At 38.6% G+C, this 23,486-nt stretch overlaps 1 protein-coding gene across 14 annotated transcripts in view; it reads right to left on the bottom strand.

Annotated features, from left to right (window-relative positions):
* Ptprt (protein tyrosine phosphatase receptor type T) overlaps positions 1-23,486 on the bottom strand; it is a 1,059,888-nt gene that overhangs the window by 76,317 nt on the left and 960,085 nt on the right. For 9 of the 14 annotated variants that reach the window (XM_063248334.1, XM_063248322.1, XM_063248328.1 and 6 more), the window contains one exon: positions 5,941-6,131. In XM_063248334.1, coding sequence (XP_063104404.1) covers positions 5,941-6,131 — 191 coding nt within the window. The remainder of the gene's footprint in view (positions 1-5,940; positions 6,132-23,486) is intronic. The other 5 variants (XM_063248323.1, XM_063248321.1, XM_063248329.1 and 2 more) reach the window with 1 other exon arrangement.

The following is a 23,486-nucleotide window of genomic DNA, read 5'->3' as shown; positions in this document are numbered from 1 at the left end:
GAGTATTTAGAGAATACTGACCTCTGGGCCCCACGCTTGGTGATTTTGATATAATTAGTGTGAAATATGGCCTAGGCACTGGCATTTTTAAAATGTTCCCAAGTAATTCCAATTTGCAGCCAAGACTGAACACTTGTGACTATGACCCACATTTGTAGAGTACGTGAAGTTTGTGACTTAAGCATCCTTGTGTTCATAGGAGCCCGAGGGCGTTTGACTGATCACAGTTGCTAGAATTTGAGATGTGACCATGAGAGTGGTAGCACTGGAGAGGGGGATTCCATTGATCTTTCTGTGGGAGGAGGGCCCAGTTCCTGTTTAGGGTCCCAGAACACTGGTGACAGGAGAGCTCTTAAATCACTTGGACCACAACCCAGTCTTCACTTCACAACTATGTAAATGAGGCTCAGAGATAGGAAATGACCTGTCTTAAGTCACTTGGCTATATAATGCAAATGGCAGGACTTGAACCCAGGCATCTTGACTCTCAGCTCAGGACAAATTATGTATTACTTCAAACAGTTGATCTTAAAGACTATATTCAGAAACTCAGCTTTTCATGCCAAATAAAACAAGCCGATTTTATGGCCTTACAGGCAGAGTGTGTGTGGGCTTGTCTGGGCTCTGTGCCCAGCCTCCTGATTTGGGCAGTCCCATTTTTTCCCTGAATTACTGTCCTGGATGCCTAGCTGCTTTAGGAGTCTTTGCTCTGATATTTACCAGATTTAAAGCGTAAATCTAGCCATGCACTGTGGTGCACACTTGTAATCCTAGCACTTCCAGAGCTGAGGAAGAAGGGTTACCACAAGTTTGAGACCTGGGCTATTTACTGAATTCAAGCCTTGGCTTAGACAATATAGTGAGAGCATGTCTCAAACAAACCAAAAAAAAGGTTCAAATTTGTTTAAATCTTGCTGTTCTCCGTGGTTCCTATGGCCCCTGCAATAAATTCCAAATTCCTTAGTTTGCCAAGTACTCTATTCTCCAGTTTCCCCATGCTGGCCTTTACTGATCAACTCAACCTCATCTCTTCTATGCCCACACTCATATTTAATATATCAAATGGTTTCTGGTAACCCTAACTCACTCTCATTCCATAGCTTGTCTAGTTCCACTGCCAAGAACACCCTTCTCTTTCATTTATTTCTTACATTTATGTCTCCAGCTTTGCTTTAGACTTTGTATCTTCTAGAAAGTCACTGACTCCAACCTGTAGGCTAGGATTAATGTGCTTTACCACCATGAGCACCTATAATTCTGAGTATATCTCTGTTGAGGCATTTTGTCAAGAGATTATCACCCCATCTTTAAGAATACTCTAAGTTCCCAGTGCTAAAGTCTGTCCTTATTTCATCTCGCTGTGTCCTAGGGTCTACTACAATTCATGACCCATGGAAAGTACTCACACATCTTTTCAAGTTGAAGTTCTGAAATGGTCTGCCCTTGGTCCTGGTCTCTGTTTACATGTTTAGTGACTCACTCAGTTTGGGGCTTTGCTATTTCTCTGTATGCCAATGATTCTCCATGTTTTCTGTTGAACTCAGGCTTCTTTTCCAAGTTCCAAACTCATATAGCCAACTCTTCCCATCATGATTAAAATATCTAAGACATTGAAAACTCAGTTCAAATTGAACTCCTGATTGCTGAAAGCAAGGGGCTTCTTATATCTGTTGGGTGGTAATGCCATATTTCACTGCTTGAAGTAACAGACTTTCAGTTATCCTTGGGTCCTCTCTTTCACTCATTTGCTATGTGTTAGAAACTCTCATTGGTTCTATCTTTAAAATATATTCAGAATCCAATCATTTCTTGCCAAATTCCTTGCTATATCTGTCTTGAGTCATCACTGTCTCTACCTGAGTTACAGCAGGGATTTCATCACTGGCCTCCCTAATTTGCTTTTGCCTCCCCATTTCCTGTTGTGAACACACGCACTAGAATGAATCTTTTAACAAAATGTAGGCTATTGACATTTGTATGCTCAAAACTGAAGCATCTTTCCATTTCACTCATGGCAGAAGTCAAAGTCCTGATAATGACTCGGAGCCCATGGCAGCATCAGGTCTCTCTTTAGTTATTCAATCTAATCTCCTATGACTTTTTTTTTTTTAACCTCATGCTTAGTGTACTCCTGCCTCTTTAATCTTTTTGACCCTGATTGTACTTGCCACGCATATTATCTTTGTCTTGAAGTCTCATCCTCCAAATAGCTTTGCCATGTCTATCTTCAAATATCATCTCATTAAAAAGGCTACACTTCTACCTTATCTAATATTAGAATCTCCCTGACTTTGTGTCCTCTACAAACACCATTTTCCATCCTTGATCTGCTATTTCTTTTTTCATGGTATTTTCTGTGGCAGACTTTATTGTCCAAAGATTGTACTTTCCAATATCTTATGTTCTATATCCTCTTCTGGAATCTGGCAACTGGCTCACCTTATCAAGAGATGGAGTCTAATTCCTCTGCCCTGTAACAGAGGCAGTTTTTACATGCTTGCTTATATAGAACAGAATGTGGTTGAATGATGCAGTGTGATATTTAAGTCTAGGTTTCAAAAGTATTACACTTTTCATCTTCTTAGCTTGGAGGCTCATCCTTGGAGCTCTCAGCGACCATGTAAAAACTTCAACCATTCACAATACTACCAGCCTTCCTGAAGAGGCAATGTGCAGGTATTCCTTTAGGTGTTTCCCACTGACACCTCAGTTGACAGCCTGCGTCAATCATTAGACATGATAACAAAGACACTTTCAGATGATTTCAGCCTCCAGGTTTGGAGTTTTCCCCAATCAAGGGTCTAGAACCATGGTGAAAGGCAGGGTGTTTCTCTGATACCCTGTCCAAATTTTTAACCCATAGCCTTAATCACTGCAATGAATCAATTGTTTTATGTTGTTTAGAATCAGGGTGGTTTTTAACACAGTAAACAATATTTTTGTCTGTTTCTACATTATTTAATATATTTATCTTCATGCCTGTGCTCATTTCCTATTTCCCTTGCTGGCATATGAGCTCCTTGAGGGCATGAATCTTCCCTGTGTTCACTGTCACATCTCAGATACTTAGAATAGTCCCTTGCAATAGTAAATAGTAAATATTTACTGAAAAAGTTGTGGTTGTGCAATTGAATTGAATCTTAGTACACATAGCTTGCAAAAGCTGAGAGGTCTTGTAGGTGTCAACTTGTCAAACCCACTCATTTGTACAGAAAAAACAGGGCAGGATAGAGAAGTGACAGGCACCAGACAGCACACAGCAGGCTGGCATGAGTACAGAACTAGAGATTTAAGAGTCTAACGTCTATCATAGGACTCAGTCTTCAAGGAGATCTGACTAACAACACTCAAGACAAAGACTTTAGATATCATGGGAGCCTTTATGATCAAAGCCAAATCCAGCCATATTCTAAGAAATTGTATTAGTGCATTATGGAATTAGCACATTTTCAGTAAGTAATGTTTTTCAATTAACCCCCGGTTAATCAGAAATTGCTACTAACTAGATGCTAAGCATTCCAGCTAGCTGATTAATATAATTTGAACTAATTAAAGGCAAGGCTAGCCTCATTAAAGATATTTCTGGTTGAGGCTCAAATGATGGAATAACATGTACTGTTCACGTAATTCTAATAGAAGGATGTTTCATGCTAGAAAGTTTGGAAGATGCAAATAGGTATACAAAATAAATTTTAAAGTGCAGCTCATCATACATGGGTGAGTGCTTTTAAAGAGATACTCTGGAAGACAATGCCTCAAAGTATTCATGTGCATCTTTTTTTGTTCTGAACTTTTAGACTGCAGGTTCTTAGAACAAGTGTTTCTTAGCCTTTGGCTACTTGTCCCCTTTCTGTTGATCCATGTGCCTCAATTAATTTGACCAATTATTATGACTAATGGATTGCCAAGCCATCATCATATTGAGTATGGATTTACAAACAACACACCCACTCCTAATATTTGTTCATCAAGTAGATCTACATATACCCTGATAGGCATGCATAAGCTTATCCTACTCCCCTGGGCTGGGTTCACTCATCCTTGGAAATAACATACAGGGATATGAGGTGATGAAATAATCTCCTTCAACTCTTATTCAAATAATTTTCCAAAATTTGTAGACTGAGTAAATTAAAAATGTTGTTTTACTCAGACTATAATTGAAATTAACTGGAGATTCTCCCAAACTGGCAATTACTCACATCTATTGAATAAGTGTTTCTGTCCTCATAAATATGCCAAACCTGCCCCTTGCCACTATGTTTTATACTGTCATAAAGTTTTAGGACCAGACAGGTCCTTAGAGATCACCTTATCCAACCCTTTATTCAAATAATAAAAAGTTTTAAAACCCAGATAGTGTAATGATATGCTTAGATGGCAGAGTTTACTATACTGGAATCTATCTGTCTGAACCCCCAAATTTAATACAATTTCACAACCTCGCATGGCTTCAGAAGTGCTGCTTTGTAAGCCATTTCTCAGAATGCAGTCTGAGGGATAAACTTAGTCTGCATTGTCGAGAATTCTAAGGGTGTGGAGTCTGAACCTTTGTGTTTGCACCGCACACAGGGAAACTGAAGTGAACATATCTGGGGCGCATTCTGCATGAGAAAGGAAGGAGGGAAGGAAGATAACGCAGAGCTTGGTGCAGAGAAGATGCTGAAGACATATTCTTTAGTAGAAGAAAGAAAGTGAGGGGGAAGTAAAAATAGAGAGAGAAATGCTTGTTTTCAGGGCTGGCTGAAGTTGGATTCCACCTGCACTAGGAGACTGGCAGGATTCCTTTGGGAGAATGAGTTGCTCTTTGGTTTAGGAAAACATCTTAATGAGTTTTTCTTCTATTTTATTGTACTTTTTGTTTGTAAAAGGTGAGGTCTAATGGGCAAGGTTTGAAACAAAAGCAGTGAGGCAAAGAAAGCTAAATTGTTCTGTATAACAAAGAGAAACATGGGAGTCCTTTCCTTGGATGCTGGGAGGCTGATGGTTGAAAGGACTTAAAAGTGCTTCCAACAGGGGAGTGGCTATGAAGGACACACCAGAAACCGTGAAGGACACACCAGTGATTTGGAATGGATAAGGAACTTAGAGAATAATAGTGTCTTATTAGGACATTTTCTTTGCACGGTTCTATGGGCCATCTCTGTTATTTCCCAAGCTGAAGTAACAACCACAACTGGCATGAAAATACTTTTCAGAAGGAATAAAAAAGATGTCCAGTGTCAACAATAGGGAGGAAGCCCACAGGGAGGGGGCACAGCAGTTGCAGATATGAAGCGTTGCCTTGGTGTGCAGTGGTGAGAGAAGTACAGAGGCACGAGTATGGGGCAAGAGGTCAGGAGCAGGGAGGCACGCCAGCAATCACAGGAGGAGATACCAGCTGGCCTATCTGCCCCAGGTGGGAAGGAGGCTGGGGTCAGTTTCACACTGCAAAAAGGAGTGATTCTAAAGCACCGAAATATAGGAGATAAGTGGGCTATGAGAAGAGGAGAGAGGAAAAAGAAAACAGGTGGGGGAATGTATAAAAATCTTTTAGGTTGGGCATAGTGGCATATCCTTGTAATCCCGGTACTCTGCGAGGCTCAGATAGGAGGACTACAAATTAGAACCCAGCCTAGGTGACTCAGTGAGCCCCTGTGTCAAAATTTGAAAAAGGACTGAGGATGTAGCTCAGTGCAAAGGCCTTGTGTCCAATCAGGAGTACAGTATGGTGCTTCTCAAATTTAATGTGTATACAATTCACTAAAATCTAAATTCTGTCTTAGTGGATTTTGTGGGGTCCATTTTTGAGGCTGCACACATACCTGTGGGAGTGTACACAGGGGATAATGTTGCTGCTTCTGTTCCAGAATCATACTTTGAGTAGCAAGGGTTTAGCACCCAAATAATCCTGTGAGCGATTGGGAAGGCTCCCCCCGCCCCCTCTGGCTGGTATCTTACCTCATATTCCTCCTTGAACCCGTATCCCTGGCCTCTCTTCATCTGGGTGATGTGCTGCAACAGGTCGGCCACCCGGATGGCAGGTTGGAACTGGTCCCGGGGGTAGCTCATCTCCACAGGGTCACAGGTCCGGTAGGGATGAGTCTGGATTGTGAGAGTGGGCTGCGACAGCTCCCCACGACTGCCATCTGCTTCAAAGAGAAGGAGGTAAAGCAGACCATCACCTTGGGAGCTTTGTCCTTTGTCCTCCTTTCCTACCCTAGAGTGGCTCCAGGAAGGCAGAAAGAACTAACTTGGCACCTGACTGATCAAGAAATTGCAGAAAGTCTGGAGTCTGCTTCCCCGGTGTGGCTGTAGGAGTAGATTTAAATGTTTAAACAAGCTGAAAGTCCAATGAACACAGTAACACTTGACTCATTTCCCTTTCTCTCAAGAGTTTATATTGGTAGAGTGAAGACACTTCTAGGTTGGGTGTTATCCCTTGCTTGTCTTTAGTTGTTCCTCGACACTGTTGGGATTACCAGCCAATACTAGACACAGAAACCAAATAGGCTAAATATTTATGGCACCATTGTATTTACAAAAGAGGTTTTCAGAAACAGTCTCTGATACCTACCTGTAGGCTAGGAGGGCTTCAGACACTTGGAGATCAGAGCTATGCTTCTGGACCATTTATCTGTGGGCTGAAAACCTGATATTGCCACTGCTGTGATTTCCTTAGCTTGCATAGTGGTAAGAACTAGGGTAAGTCTTGAACCCCCAGAAGCTAGCAGAGACCTGACTTGTCAGAATATTTGCTCTAGCAGTGTGCTCTGCAGCAGTGACCAACTTCTATCATCTAATTTCACACTGTTGACTCAGCAGTGTCAGTAAAGAAGCATGAACTTCCTTCAGTCCTGCAGTGACTTCTCATGCTTAGCCCAATGCCTCATCTTTTCATTAAATCTGTCCTTGATACAAGAACTATGCTTTCTCCAATAAGGATTTTTATACCCAAATATTTGTTTGTACTATCTGTTGGTTCAGTTAAGCAAAACTGATGCCTTCTCAGACTAGGTATTAATTCCTCTGTTCCTTTGGGCTTATAAAACTGATTTCTTGCCCTACTGCCTTGTTATGGTTTAAATCTAAAATGTCCCCCCAAAATTTCATGTGTCCAGAGGTGGAGCTTTCAGATGGTGATTGGATGACTAGGGCTTTAACATTATTAATGGATCAATCCATTGATGATTTCATAGCTAAATGGGCTACTAACAGGTACAATCTTGTTGGCAGAGGTGGGTGACTGGAGGCAGGCCTTTGGAAGGTATATATCTCATTCTTGGTCTCTTATTCTCCCTTTGTTTCTGGCCACTATGAAAAGAGCAGCTTTCCTCCACCATTCCCTTCTGCCATGATGTTTCTGCTTTGGAGCCGGCTGACCGTGGACTGAAGCTTCCAAAATTATGAGCTAAAGTGAATGTTTCCTCTTTTAAACTGTGCACATCAGATATTTTGTCTGAGTGATGTAAATCTGATTCATAAACATGCCCCTGCCACACATCTATGATTAGCCTTCAGGACTTATTCCTCTTCTGCACAACTACCTAGGACCGTCTACCTTCCCCACCTGCTCTTAAGGGCATGGACAGTCTCTTCCCTGGACCATCTCATCTGTGGCATGCATGAGATGAGAACTGCCAGTTGTGGCTGAGGATGCGTCTCACCCAGATGCCTCCAGATACCTGTGGGGCACCAATGCAGACATCCACAAGGCTGGTGTCACACTCCTTCCCTGGGAAGCTTACCATACATTCCTGATTTTCTGCAACTTGCCTTTTCTAAAACCATGTTCCCTTCAGTTGTTTGGCTCTCGTGTCACAATAGTCCATCAGACATAGACACTGTATGTGAAAGCACACAACTCTTCTATAACAGCACCAGCAGGCAGTTCTTGGTAAGAAGAAGGTAGTGAAAGGGAATGTCTATCCTGTGTGCTTTCCAGGATGGTCAGCTTGTCCAAGCTTTCCTGACACTTTTCCAGCATACCACATCTGAAAGCTCTGACAGCTCAGAGTCCTGAGGAAATAAGAATGGCTGGTTACTCTTATGCTTTTGTCTTTGTCCATGTTTGGGGAGGGAGCCACATTTCGCATTTTTCTAGTCCTCTGCCTGCCTTCATGTATTAGCTCCCCCAAGGGTGCAGGAGTTACTAATTTAATTGGTCTGAACTTAGGACATTACTTGGGTCATACCTAACTAGTAGGTGGGAATAGAGTGTACACAGTGTCATTAGTAAAACTTCCTGATTTAATGTGGCCAGTAAATATAACCAAGGCATAGCTTGTCCTTTGGGATCAGACTAATCTCCCATGGATTGCCAAAAAAAAAAAAAAAAAAGATCTTACAGATACAGATTTATACAAGAAAGAAGGGCCAAAATTAGATGTTAGCAAAACCTTCCTCTAGCACATAAAAAAAATATATTGCTTACTTTTTCTCCTGGAATTTTAGATAAAAGGTAGATACAGCTTACTAGCATTGTTTAAATCTGATGCTTGGCAAATGTGGAGGCTGCTTCCCTTCTCCTTCACACCCTGTGATCATGAGTTAGAGTTATTGAAAAGCTACTCTGTGCCAACGACTCTGGTCAGTAGAGGTGATGAAGAGAAAAATATAGATTTCACATTTAAGGATGTTCTGGTAGGGAAAACAAATAAGAAGAACCATCTGAAACAAAACCCAAAACCAAAAACAGAGCCTGAGAAGTGAAGACACGTTTAGGTAAGTGCAGAAAGTCTGATACAGAGTAAAAGCCACTGCGTGATGTTTAAAAGATAACTGTGAAGTGTATCCAGAGAGGCTTTGAATGTAAAGACTCTTGAAGCCAGTGTGAAGCTGTTGAAGGGTTTGAAGAAGAATCCCCTTCTTTTAAAACTCACACTCTTTCTTGTAAGTGTCCTGGCTGTCATGGATCTGTAGCATCCTACCAGTGAATGTCACTCCCGTGGCGGTGTGAGGGGATCAGGGATGGAGAGGAAAGGAGCGCTTGAGTCTGAGTATCTAGGTGCCACACTTCATCCTTCCCAGGGTAGGATGCACCAGAATCAATGCCTGGAGCCTTCTGTCTCACACGCAAACCTCTGTCTCTCATCCAGTGTCTTCAGAGACTTACAGACTCCCCAAGGACATTGGGCATGTGCTGCATGGGAGATTAGCTATCTGGCAGAGGCAGGCTTCTTAGGAATAGGCACCTGGCAAATTTTGTAATACATCAAATGTTTCCAAAACCACATAGCTATCAATATGGGTATTTTCCCTAAACACATTGCTAGACAGACTGTAAACTTGGTGTCAGCAAAACCAACACTGGAATGGAAAATAAATGCGCTTGAGATTTAACAACTTGTGTTGCTGTAACATTTGTAATAATGTCAATGCCAGTGCTAATGATGCTATGAAGACTTGGAACCAAGGGATTTTCAAGGTTTATTAATTCAACTAGTTGGACTCCCTTTTCCTATGTATCTTACCTCACCTATTCCCTTATTAACCTCTGATAATGCAGAAGTGATGCCTTTTATCACACCCCATTTCACCAGACGCACTATACTTAATTTTCCATCATTAGGTTTAATGAAAACCCAATTTCACAACTCACTTCTCTCAGGAACCTACAAGTAATGCTACATTTTTATCAGGTCCAATTAAAAAACGTTATGATGTTCCTATTCGAGAGGGAGCCTTAAAACTAATGTGCAATTCTGCTTGTAATTCAACAAGGGTGCTGGAATTCACATGCTGCTCATAAAATGTAACTCAAACCAGCTGGCCCAGAGAGGGGACATTTTTCATTGTATTTTCCTCTTCATCATGATTTCCCTCAATCATCATGATTTCCATTTTTTATTTATCACATAATAATATTTTGGATTTCTTTTGCACTTTTTATAACTGTTGTGTAAGCCTCTAAATTACCATGTAGTGATTCTTGTCACAGCTGTGGGAAATTTGTGGGGTGGCCCAAGGGATGCTTGTGACACATATGAGATTTTAGGTCACTATTGTTTCTTTGATTTCTCCTTTTCTCTCTGGTAGCTCCTTTTCCTTGTTTGAGGTCTTGGCTTCTCTCTCTCTCTCTCTCTCTCTCACCTTACCTTGCTACCAGGCATATAGATTTTTCTTTAGCTTCAGCCATGTATTTCCATTCAATTGCTAAGAATCACCACCCTAGCTCATTAACAAATGCTTACTGAGACTTATATTGAACAATGCACCATTTTAGATACTGCATACAAACAGAAAGCTGGGTGGGGGAAGGTGTGTTCCAGAGAGATAAGCATGCTGTGGGCCTTGAAAAAGGATAGAAAAAAGATAGGTGACACACAAACAAGTCTAATAAAGGAAGGAAGGGAAGGTAACTAGGAGAGGGGAGGATGACGTGTGCAGAATTAGGCACCATGGAAATCTTTCCCACCTTCAGGCATTCCCAACCTACCTCTATGGCTCTTGCCAAAACTGTTGTATCTACACGAAAGCTGCCCGATAGAACTTTTGACAACAGCGGGAATGTTCTGCCCTGCAATATGTTAGCCACTAACCATACCTGGCTACTGAGTACTGAAAGAAGGATGAGTTGTAACTTTTGTTTAATTTTAATTAATTTCCATTGAAATAGCCACACTGGACCTGGCAAACATAGCTAGAGAAAAGAGATAGAAGAAGGGATAGAGCTCTGAAACTACACAGTGAGGTAGAAACCACAGCAGCACTGAAATATGATGTCAACTATGTATGTGATTTAAAATGTTCTTATAGCAATGTTAAACATGAAAGAACATGCAATATTAAATTGAAGAATTTAACACTGTATTTAATCCAATATATCCAAAATAGTATCTTAAAATATATTCAGTATAAAAATTACTAATGCGGTACTTTTCATTCTTTAGTCAAATAATAATTTATACTTACGGTATATTTTTAGTTCAGATTCCTCATATTTTCAGAGCTCAGCTGACACTGGTGACTAATGACAACTGTATTAGACAACACAGGTACACATGAAGTTATCTAGAGCCAGATAATGTTCTAAAGAGAGCTAATTTCGAGCTCAGATGAACTCTAAATAAAAAGTTGTTGCTGTAGAGTAAGTTAGTACTAGCCCAGAATTATCCAACAAAATTTCATGCGTGACAAATATATTTCACTGTTCAACATGGCAGTCACCTGTGGCTACGGAGCACTTGAAATGTGGTTGTGACTGAGGAAATACATTTTTATTTCAATTTAATTTCTATTAATTTAAATAGAACTAGCCACATGTAGACAATGGCTATTATACTAAACAGGGAAGATCTATTCAATTATACCTTCAAAATTTTTCTTTAGATGAATTTTCTATCATCTGCTTTAACTTTGCCTCATTATGAATGAGAGAGAGTAAAACATAAACTCATGGTTAGGATAAACTAGGATTTTTTCCTGGAGTTCACCAAAATGCTCACATGGCCTGTCTATGTTGCAGGGAAGGAGACTAATCTACCCTTTGAAAAATCCTGAGAGTCTGGGTCTTAGAATGGAATTTGGATCATTAATCAACCTGTGAAGAGCTCCGTGACTTTGGGTAAGGGACAGATTTTTCTGAGCCTCAGTTTCTTCATCTATAACACAGGAAAAACAAGGGCTATGAAGATTCAAAGAGAAAGTGCCTTCTCAGTGCTTAGCATAAGACCTGTCATTTGGTGAGCAGTTACGAAACGGTAAATGTGTTGATGATAGGACATTTTGGTTTAATTGTGCACATGAAAATTCACAAAATGGAGCGAGGACATCTAAGGAGTCCTTGACAGCTTCTGTTATGGTTTAGATATGGTTTGAAAGTACCTGCAAAAGCTTATGTGTTGGAAGCTTGGTCTCCGAAGTGGCAATGTTAGGAGAAGGTGCATCTTTGGGGGTGCATCTTCCACAGCTGGTGGAAGATGATTGTGTCACTGGAGGCACTGGTCACAGAAAGGATTAATGTACTTCTTGGGGGTCTCATTATTTCCCTGAGAGAAGGTTGTTCTAAAAGAGCAAGATTGACCCCTTCTTCTCTCTGTCTGTCTGTCTGTCTCTCTGGCTTCCTGTCTCATCACCCCTACCACCTACTGCTTCCAGGTGTTTCTGCCATAATGCTATCTTGTCATGACGTGACACAGCCAAGGTGACCCTCTCTAGAAGCTGACAGGATTGGGCCACCCAATTAGGACTTTCAGCCACCAAAACTGTGAACCAAATAAACTTCTTTTCTTTATGAAGTTCCCAGTCTCCGGTAGTTTACTGTAGCAATGAAAAACAGACTAACTGAACTTCTCTCTTCTTTCCTTGATTTCTCTCCACTTTCCTCCAAAGCCATCTGTTTGACTCCATTTCCCATTGCTATTGCCCTTGTTAAGGTCCTTGTGACGGGACCACTCCATCAGTTTCCTAATGGCTCTTTCTGTTTTCACAGTTCTATTTACACAGCATAATCAAGATATTCTTAGCAAAAAATCTTCATGGAGTCCAGACAAAATTTCTTAACTACCCAATTTAAATTCCTTTTCTGATACTGAAGCCATTTTTAAATTTCATTCATCATAATTCTTCCCAAATTCATGTACCCTTCAGTGCAAGAAAGCATGAAGAGTGTACTGCAAATAGCTCAAGCTGCTTCCTGGGAGGAAAATGTCTGAGAGGAGAGCCTTGAAGTGGGGAGAAGCCTGGATCATCTGCTTACTGCAGTGATGGGATTCGAATAAAGAATCTGAGTGCTATAGCAATAGCAGCTGTATTGGTTTTCGTGTTGCTGGGACCAAGTGCTCAACAATTTAAAGGAGAAAATAAATGGCTTATTTGTAACTTTGCAGATTTCAGTATTTAATCCTCTACTCCAATGTAGAAATATCATGGCAGAAAGGTGCGGCAGAGCACAACTGCTTAGCACTTCGTGGCTGGGAAAGAGAGCAGAAAAGCAATACTAGACAGGAAGGAGCCGCGAACCAGACAGAGTATGCAACATTATGTCTTGATGACATCCAAGCAGTATTCTTTACTAACCCCCTGGGCAGCTCTCAACCCAATTAATTTGACAATTAAGTTAACAGTCACAGCAGGCAACATGGTCAAAGGACATATCTTTAAAACAAACTTGGATTCAAAAAGAAACTTCACAACTTCCCAGCTATGGGACTTGGTAAGTTAATCTTTGTCTACGACCTTTATTTTTAATTGATGACTGTGGTGATGACTGTCACCTTCCTGATTCTCATCTTCATTATCACCTGACAAGGTTGTTATATAGGTTAAAGAGAAGATTTCATTGGAAGAAGTTTTCAGGTGGTACCTGGCCAGCAGTCAATGTCACATGTTCTTTCTCCGTCAAATACCAACATAACCTCATTTTAATAAAGAACTGAAATCTGAGTCTGTCAACCAACCTACTACCAGAATTTGGGAGGAAAATCTGTTAATTATAGCAGTATCACACTTAACATGTGAATGAAGATAAAGACTTAATTTGTCAAAATTTCTTAAAAATCTCTGAAATTGTACAAAATAATCTTTCAGCTAATTTGACAAGGCATTTTCACCCCAGAGTTGGAAACGATTACAATTTCTTTCATGAAGCATAAGATAAAGCAGTTGGCTTGTACTTAGGAGTCATGTTGTAAGATAAATATATTCTCTATTTCTGAAGTTTGCACTTACACTATGAAAGGTATATGAAATTTGTGAATTCACTTCCTGAAGAACAGTGGCTTCACATCCTCCATCTCATATCCAGTCTGGAACATTGTCTCCCTCAATGTAATGGCAGATTGAGCTACCTTGTCTTTCCTATGTCTGACCAAATGCACAGGGTTAGACTTGTATAATTAATAGTAAGTAGAATGTACTCACTTGTGCATTTCTTGGAGTTAAAATAGACAATATACAATTGGCAATTAACGTTGATAGATTTTTCTAGTTAAGGGAAAGCAACTACACTAACCTGAAGGACAGAAAATAAATGATTCACTTTTTTTTTCCCATTGTTTTTCTTGGGCTCCGAGCATCAAAGACCCTAGAACCAAATTAGCAGGGTTAGGGCATCTCCCAGTTCTTTTTCCTCCTTAGTCTCCTTGACATGGCAAAAACAAAGCAAGTACCTCTGAATCTCAGCCACAGATTCAGTGTTAGGTAACAGTTGGAATGGGCACAGTCAGGAAGAAATGCCTTCTGGATTCTAACTCTTTTGATAAAGAAATTGACCCTCCTTTTTGTGTGGAGAAGGCACATTGTCTCTCCTACAACATTCAAAGTAGATGTAAGGATAGCATTAAAAACTCTACCGAGGGATGGAGATTGTGAATAATCATTTATCCTGATGCTTAAACCATGAGAAAAGGATACCAGTGATAACCAGTTGTACAGTCAGGGCAGCAATGAGAATTCACCTTCTTCAGATATTAGCAAATACCGAGCCCAAACATGCTGCTTTTTCTTTAAAGTTAAATATACAGAAGCAAAATGGGATCTTAGAGGAAAACAATCTGTCGTGTTAACAGTCAGGAAAAATGACACTAAATACTGACAAAAATTTATTATATTCAAAAGAAGAATAACAGTGAGTGTCAACTGTTTACTTAACATCCTTTTTCCTTCCTGACAGAGGTTCCAAATTTGTTTGGGTGCCTGTACCTTCCTGATGTGACTTGGGGAGAATGACTCTACTTCTAGACCCACTGGTAAACACTGATTTTCTTATGACAATTTCAGACATTTGCATTCTGTTCTGCCTGTTTTTTTCCCCCAAAATCTCAATGAAATGAAAGAGAAATTTTTTAAAGTTGCAATTTAACTGTAAGAAGGATAATATAGTGATCCCTTTCTGCCACTGGACATTATTATGTCTATGTGTGATGCCTGAATTTCTAAAATGATCTTTCATCCATTTGGGGAACCAGGTTGGGAATAATGCCAACATGGCAAAGCAGAGACCTTGAAAGAATTTGGGCCCTTAAAAACTTTCTGGAAACTGCTCTAAAACTTGATTTGTTGTTTTATGAAATAATGTATTAACTTATTGTTTAAATCAAGTTGACTTGGGTTTTTCTGTTAGTAGTATAGTCACCTATTTGCCAGAAAGTAGAAATTCATTTTAGAAAACAATATTCAAGAAAACATGGAGGAATAATAAAAGTGAAAGATTAAATAATAGGATGATATAGTCTTTCAAAATTTTTTTCCTAAATCAACTTCAGAAACAGCTAGTGTTATATGGCTATAAAGAAGTAAACCTTGTCATCTGCAGCAAAACAAATGGAAACAGAAGACATTGTTATGTGAAATACGTTAGACACAGAAAACACTAGCACTGCACAATTCTTTTGTATGTGGAAACTGAAAAAAACCCGATTGGCCGTAGACCGGTGAGAAGATGAGTGTGAGAGGGTGGTTAGGTGGGTAAAGGGAAGTTGGAGCTGAGCCGTTTACGCTCTATTCACACCGAGCTCCACTGATATGCACAATTTATTCATGCTAGTAAAAACTAAAATAAAATAATTTTTAAACTCAGTAGGCATAGCAAGGAAAGATTGTGACTGAACTAAAATGCAAGCAGAATTAAAATGAATATTGGAATTTATAATAATAAGCAAGAGGCAAAAACTTGTGGAGAATTAATTTGAGGAAAGCCAAAGGGATGAGATGAGAGGCAAGGGATGAGAACAATGCGATGCGCATTTCCCCTGTATTTCTCATCTCTCATGTGTGTTCATGTGTGAAGGAAACAAAAAGACACTTTCAGGGAAGGGAAACAGACATATAAATGGCAGATAATTGGTGTCACTAAAGAGGAGAATGGAATAAATGAACAGAAGCAATAATAAAGGGTGCAACATAAAACATCTCCTTGGCAGCATGAAAACTTCAATTCTCAGTGTGGACTTCTCCCCATTCAACTTAAAAATAGAACCTATATTCTGATCCACCGATTTAAATATTATTGATGTAGAAATACTCGGATAAACATTGAGACTGAGATAAGGTCTATCTCTAAAATAAAACAGACAATGGTAACCACATTTTATCTGGCCCAATTTGAAACACCAGAAAGCAATGGAACAAAAATTTTCAAGTGGAAATGGTGTGACCCCAAAATTATACACTGAGAAAAACTGTTTTTCACTTCTAAAGCTACAGAGAGACATTTTCTGATATAGAAAGATTCTAAAGTTATGCTGGCTCTAATTCTTTTCCAGAAAGTTGGGTAGATGAGGAAGAAACTAGTCAAAACTGTAACTGTATTAAAAAACCCACAAGAATAAAGAACTGATTTAGTAAACCATAAAACTCAAGGAAATATAGAAATGCATAAAACATAAAAATATGAATCAAAACACAGTGGGTTCTAAGAAGAATTTTAAAAAGAAAGTATACTAAAATATTACAATAAAAATTATTGGCTAAAGTTTCAGATTGTATCAGTAAATATTCAGAAGTTACTGAATCATTAGAAATAAAAGGTTGTCAGCTTCTTCATCTTTCATATGCACAGTCAACACATATTATTTTAATTTTGACACATTTAAAAGACCATATTTGGGGAGTGTACCAAGTTAAAAATCTGCACAGCAAAGGAAATGAACAACAGAGTGAAGAGACAATCCACAAAATAGAAAAAAAAATTTATCACAAAGATCTAACATCTAGAACATACAACTAACTCAAAACACTTAGAATCCCTGAAATAAAAGACCCAGTTTAAAAAAAAAAAAGGGGGCAACTGAAGTGGATACTTCTTATTAGTACAAATGGCTAATAAATTAATGAAAGACTGTTCAATATTACCAGTCATAAGAAAAATGCAAAGTGAAACTTCCTCGAAATACCATCTTACCCCATAAGGAAATGCTATAATAAAAAACATAATAATAACACATTCTGGCAAGTATGTAAGGAAAAAGAACTCATTTACCCTGTTGGTAGCAATGGAAATTAGCACAACAACTATGAAAATCAGTATGGAGAGTCCTTTAAGAGCTAAAAATAGAAATTCCATTTGACCCAGCTACTCAGATAGCCCCTTCTAGGTATTTTAACAAGAGTTAAAATTATCATAGTACAGGGATACACGTATACCTATGTTTGTAGCAGTTGTATTTGTAATAGCTTGATCTTCGAAACAGCATATGTATAATCCCATCAAAATGTTGTATTTATACACAATAGAGTACAATTTGAAAACATAATGTTACGAGAAATAAGTCAAATACCATCTTAAATATCACATTTTCTGTTATATGAGACACTCAATATAACACACACTGTTATACACGTATATAGGAAAAGAGCAAAGTACAAGATAGAGAAATAGGAAGTAGGGAGAAGTTCAAATTATTCCTCAAATTCTCTAATTTATTGTTTGGAACATATTTCAATATATAAACTAACTTATTTCACTTATACTAGTTTCTTAAGTTCATTGAAAATAATGTTTTTGCTATGAAATATTTCTTTTCTGTAAAAGAGAGTCTTTTTGGCCTATGACTCATACCCTGAGTAACATTTTAGCCATTCTTTTAAGATTATAGTATGTAGGACATTAATTATTGCTATTCTCTATTTATTTTATTATAAAATCCTATTTTATTATTTCATGGAAAAATGTCTCATTTCAAGTGAGTTTGTACATATTTTGTAAGTGTGTGTGTGTTCAAATTATTGCTATCAACTAGTAGAATAAAAGGAAGAGTATATAGCTTTCAAACAAAAGTAAAATAAATAAAAACAAAAATAAAGAAAACCCACAGACCTGTACTACACGTAGGTCTGTTTTACTGCCTGTGTGAGTGTGCTATTATAAACCTAGAGATCAATATGTAAAACCTAATACTACTGGAAATCTTACTGGTCTTACAAATAAATGAGAAACCAACCTACAGGGATATTTTTATAATTCAAGGCACAAACCAACTCCACTAAAGATGAACTCATAGTGAAATAATAAAATATAGAAAATGATTACCCACAAGAAAAACTTATCCCCACGAGGGAGAGAAAGCAGACATGTATACTCAGAGGATGACGCCTTCCAAGAATTGAAACTAATAAAGTAATCAAGGAGACTATAAAGTAAGTACACTTAGATAGATCAAAGAGAGATGAAGAAGAAATATGAGCCACTGCAGTAATGCAACATATGGTGGATAAAAGAGAGGAGTCTGAAAAATACATTTGCAGCTCTTGATATGAAAAGCAGTCACTGACAGCGGAAAGTAAATGAACACACGAGAACAGGAGTTAATGGAACATGTAGAAGTTAAAAATATAATAGAGAAACTGAAGAAAAGGAAAAGCTGGTTTCTGCTTTTGAAAACACCAATAAATTAGACAAACCTCTGCCATTCTGGAAAACAGAGCGAAATAAACCACTTCACTATTACTTGAGACTGGCAGAGCAGGTTTAACACATGCTTGGGCTGGCAAGTGATCAGTGCCTGGGGAAGCTATGAAATACACTAAGTCATCTGGTGGACATGGCTACGATCAAATGGTACAGGGCCAACTCATCACCAGACTCCAGCTTGTTTCAAATAAGAAGTTCTATTTTGAGATTGTAGATTCACATGCAATTATAACAAATCGCAGAGAGAGATCCCAAAGTACCCTTCCCAGTTTTCCTCAATGTTAGAATTTGCAGAACTATAGTATAACATATAATCAGGAAACTGACAATCATATATTTCACCGACCTCATTTAGATTTCTTTAGTTTTACATGCTGTGTGTGTGTGTGTGTGTGTGTGTGTGTGTGTGTGTGTGTGTGTGTTTAGTTTCATGTATAGATCCATATGACAGTCACCACTATCAAGATGCAAAGAAAGCTGCATTCCATGGATGTACTCTGACATAGGACACTAGCCTTGGGGTCACTTTGTGTCTCTATGCTGAGGCTGCATTATTGGCTCTCAAGTGATATTAGCATAGAATAAGGTAAAGAAGTATTTCTCTGTGAAGGGCCAAACTCTGCCAAAGATTCCCAAATGGGAACCCTTCTTCCTGGATGCACCTCTGACTCAGGCTTCTGCAGGAGCACCACATGTGGTCAGCTGTACACGCTGTACACTGCCCGATGTGAAAGGGTGTTATTCCCATCATGGCCCTTCTCTTGTGACTCACATCCTTCCTGCTCAAGTGACTGGCAATGGGATTTATTTCCATTTTGAGCAACCCCCAAGTGGGAAATTTCATCCATCTGATTTAGAAGGGAGGGAATAACCAAATTGTTATTATCTGAGCTTACTGTTCTAAGAGCTGAGGCAGGGTTAGGAAAGAGCTCTGCCAGAGATTCCTCTGTAGATTAGGAATGAATTGGACTACCAAGAAGGGTTTGTTAGATATAACAGCTCTCTGTCTCTCTCTGTGTCTCTGTCTCTGCCTCTGTCGCTCTCTCTCTTCTCTCATTCTGTGTGTATGTTCTTATAAGCACTTTTTTTTATGACTCCAATAAAAGCTAGAAGGCTTTTTTAATTTTTTAAAAAAGACTTCTAGATATGATTTTGTTTAATGAAAGTGTTTTATTATTTAAAATACATCGAAACATTTTTCCCCATTTGTCACAATTTTACAAAACTCAGTGGGAAAAGAGACACCAAAAGTGCTGATACCAATGTTCCACAGCATAGGTTTTATAAATGTAATCCATTGACACAGTAATAAAAGTCATGGGCTGTGACAGAAGCAACACTGGGATTGTTCTTTGGTCTTAGCCACTTGGTGATCGAGCTACGAAGTAAAGGAATAAGGCGAAGGACACATCTGGGAGCTCAGAAATATATTGTTCAATGACACAGGACAAAGGATACAATTCTGGGCTTTTGACGTGCTTTCAGCTCACTAGAAAACACAAGCTCTTTTTGTGACATATAAGTCCATTGTTTAATTTTTGCATATTCACCATTCATTTGGACTTTCAGAGAAATTTATGTTTGAAAATAACTCACTTGGAAAATGAACATCAACCAGCAGAAAATACCCAAGCAGAAAATAGGCAGTAAAATATGTTCTTAAATAATTTTATAAGCTGATGATAAAATATGGTACAGATACTGGTTTTCAAGGGATGAGTTCCTAGAGAGCGTGCTATTTATCTGAAGAGAATGAAATACGTGAAAGGAAAAAAAGAGTGGGATCACTTAATATGGGAAAGATTAATATCATTGTGAGTTTACTTGATATTGCCAGTAAGAAATTTCATACATAGCTGACTTAAATAGAAAATGAAAAAAAAAAAAACACTTAAAGGAACATGTCTTAGAAGGTACATTATTTAAATCAAAAATAATAAAGTAAATGAAATATTTTGATATTTTTGCAAACACAAAGGAATGCTATTGGGTGGCATCCGAGAGGAACTTAAGTGAACCGAAGTCTGAGACTATATAGACAAGAGTGTGCGCACAGATAAAGGAATTGAAGCTACAGGCACAAGAATACAAATGAGTCCTGAGGTCATTCCAGCAACTGACGGAGTCACAATCAGAATATCAGAATAAACAAAACCAGCCACTGGAAGATCCATGTTGTCCTACACCAATGTCTTTGCTTAAAGGGAAACCTGGATTACAGATGGGGAGCTCATCCTCAAAGTGGGAACCCCAGTGGCTGGGATGGCTAGAAACTTGGGCAATCTTCTGCTTTGAAAATTTTGGTGTGATTAAATCTTTTATTAATCCACATTAGTTATAACACTAATGTGTCTCATTTAGCATATTCATACATGCATATATCATATGCTGATTATCTGGAGTGTTTGAAGAGTCCAGAATAATGAGGGAGGCAGTGATTTCAAGTAGAAAATCTGAGGGACTCACAAGGCTTTTTTTTTCTGAAGACCAGAAAGTGATCAAACATGTATGGACTTTGGATATAAATAGACCAGAGTGAACAGATTTTACACAACCACTTACTAGTGATGGGACTTTGAGTGAATTATTTAACTTCTCTGAGCCTGTTTCTGCAAAAGTTCATGGCTAGTATCTTTGAAACTGAAGATAGAAAGAGGAAACCAAACACTATGACATAACGGTTAGAAGTCTGCCACATCGGAAGCCAGCACAACAGAGGAAAAGAGAGGGTCATTTCTCCCATCAACCAGGATCCTCATATCGGCCGTCCTCTTTCCCGGTGACAGCGGAACAAGCAACACTGTCAGTCTCAGAATTCCCTCTTGCTTCTTCCATTTTAGAAGTCCAAGAGCATATCACCTCTCTTCTCATCTTGTTTATTGGCTAATTGCTATGATTCTTTAATATTTAATGCAGCTTCAAGGTTATGATTGGTCTGGTTCTCATATCTCTCACCTGCTCCACTGCCAGTTTTTCTGTCTTTGTCCACGCAGCCACAGGCACATTTTCCTCATCACCATCTCCCTGTCTGCCCGAGAGCTTTACATGTGTGCTGATAATCTTTGCACAACCTTCCAAGTCAAATGGATCCTTATTCATTCTTCAGAACTCAGCTTTAAAAGTCACTGCTCTTACAGAAAGGACAAAGTGACTGTAGGGGAAAGAAATGTTACATTTTGTGTGACAAAGTACGAGAAAATGGCTGGGAAAGGAAAAGCAAAAGCTCAGAGTTTTGGATTGTCCAAGTATATTTAGACGCTGGACACATGAAATGGAAAGCTTAAGATCTGTGCATTTCTTTGTAGGTAAAGTTTACGCCAATGGAAAAAACAGAATATCCGGCCTGCATCGATGATATAATTCAGTATTGGAAGGAAAAGGAATTTTACTCATGTCTGAAATTCTTGAGATCCATAAAACTCAATGAATTAAAGGATGGATATAAGAGAAGACAAAATAAGTATAGCAAAATGTTAATAGTAGAATCCTAGGTGGTGAGGATTCCCTAGAAATAATCTTTAAACTTTTCTACATAGTGATACCAAGAAAGACATGACTTCTGCCTTCATCCCCATGTGAGGGTCTGAGATTACACATATCACCTTCATGAATTACAGTGTACATTTCTGGATATAGGCCATATTCATGAACTGCAACAGTGGCTGGATAAGTAATAGTGAAATGATTGAAAATCAGTATTCTTTACTACATGGTATATGCTACGAAGTCAGGTACCATATCTGTGTTGCTGTCTATCAGTGCAACTTCAGGATCTTGTAACTGCTCAGCAAACATTCACTTGTTTGTCAGGTATGTAAGGCTCTGCAATATTAATCCTATACCACGGTGATAAGTGTAGCAAGAACTTGTCTGTTTTTCAGATCCATTTCTCAAACCTTCCAGCATCTATGGTGAGAGAAACATGAGCTCTATGTTCTGCTTCATTTCTACTAGCCATGGTAGGACTGGGGAGGTTGATAAGTCACATTTGCCTGAAATGCATTTGTTTCTTGAGATGGGCTTCTGGTGATTTTAGTTACACCCAGATCCAGTATCCTTTTCTCAGAGAATTAGTTGGTTTTAGTGTGATTCTTTCTTGGACTGGACATGATTTGGACTTTCTTACTGGCTCCAGAGTCATAGGCATACTACAAACAATCCAATAGGCATTTTGCATTGTCTATTTATCACCAATCTTTAAGTCCCACATTCTCCTAGAAAGATGTGATATGGAAGGGAAAAAGCTTTAATGCCTCACACTGAAAATGCAAGCTGTTCTTATTTTCTACCTATCATTCATCAAAATTGTAATAAGACAAAGGCATGCAAAAACAGTTACAGGGTAATACTAAGTTAAACTAGAAAAACTCAATTTTGAAAGATTTTACAATCCCCAGCCTGACAGGTGATTTTGTCTTTCATTGATGAATAGAAGGAGGAAATGAAATGACTAACCTTGCCTGGAAGAAAAAATTTAAATGTGGAATAGTTATTTAAAATGAGTTTGCAATTGCATGAAGTACAATGTAGAAGCCTTCTTTTTCCATTTTGAAAAGTGCCCTGAGTACTTAGGCCTAGTATGTGGCTAAAATAAACCACACAGCCAAGAAAACTATTAGCGGAAACAAACGGTTTGGGAGTTTTAAGACCTGGGTTTTCATCCTGGTTTAACCATTAAATTATTTCACACAATTTCTTCACTTCTGTGAACTTTTAATTAAGGAGCTAAATTAGACAAATGCTTCTCAAACTTTAATTTGTATGTCTGAGATACTTCATAATGAAGATTCTGATTCAGTGGATCTGGACTGCTGCCTAAGGGTCTGCGTTTGTACCAATTCCTAGGTGATGGTTCATGGATCACTCTTTGTGTAACAGGGATTAGAAGACATCTAAGAGAACCTCAAGTAGTAAACACATTTTTTTCCATAAAAGGTCCCAGAACTGTTCATGAAATAGAAAACACTCTGTTTTGCTTTTAGTGAATGAATGAGGTAGTTAAGCTTGGTAATACTGAAAAAAATGCAAGCAACCAAAGATGATGGTTTACACTTGGGGAAAAACTAATAAAAAAGATTAAGAACTAATAAAGCAATGTATCAGTGTCAAGATTCAACTTGACAGAACTTCAACTGCTGAATTAAAGAGGCTGATC

Source organism: Cavia porcellus, unplaced genomic scaffold (genome assembly GCF_034190915.1).
Source record: "Cavia porcellus strain 051 isolate PalLab524CR breed Dunkin Hartley unplaced genomic scaffold, mCavPor4.1 scaffold_5, whole genome shotgun sequence".
NCBI lineage: Eukaryota > Metazoa > Chordata > Mammalia > Rodentia > Caviidae > Cavia > Cavia porcellus.
This window is presented reverse-complemented; position numbering and strand designations above follow the sequence as displayed.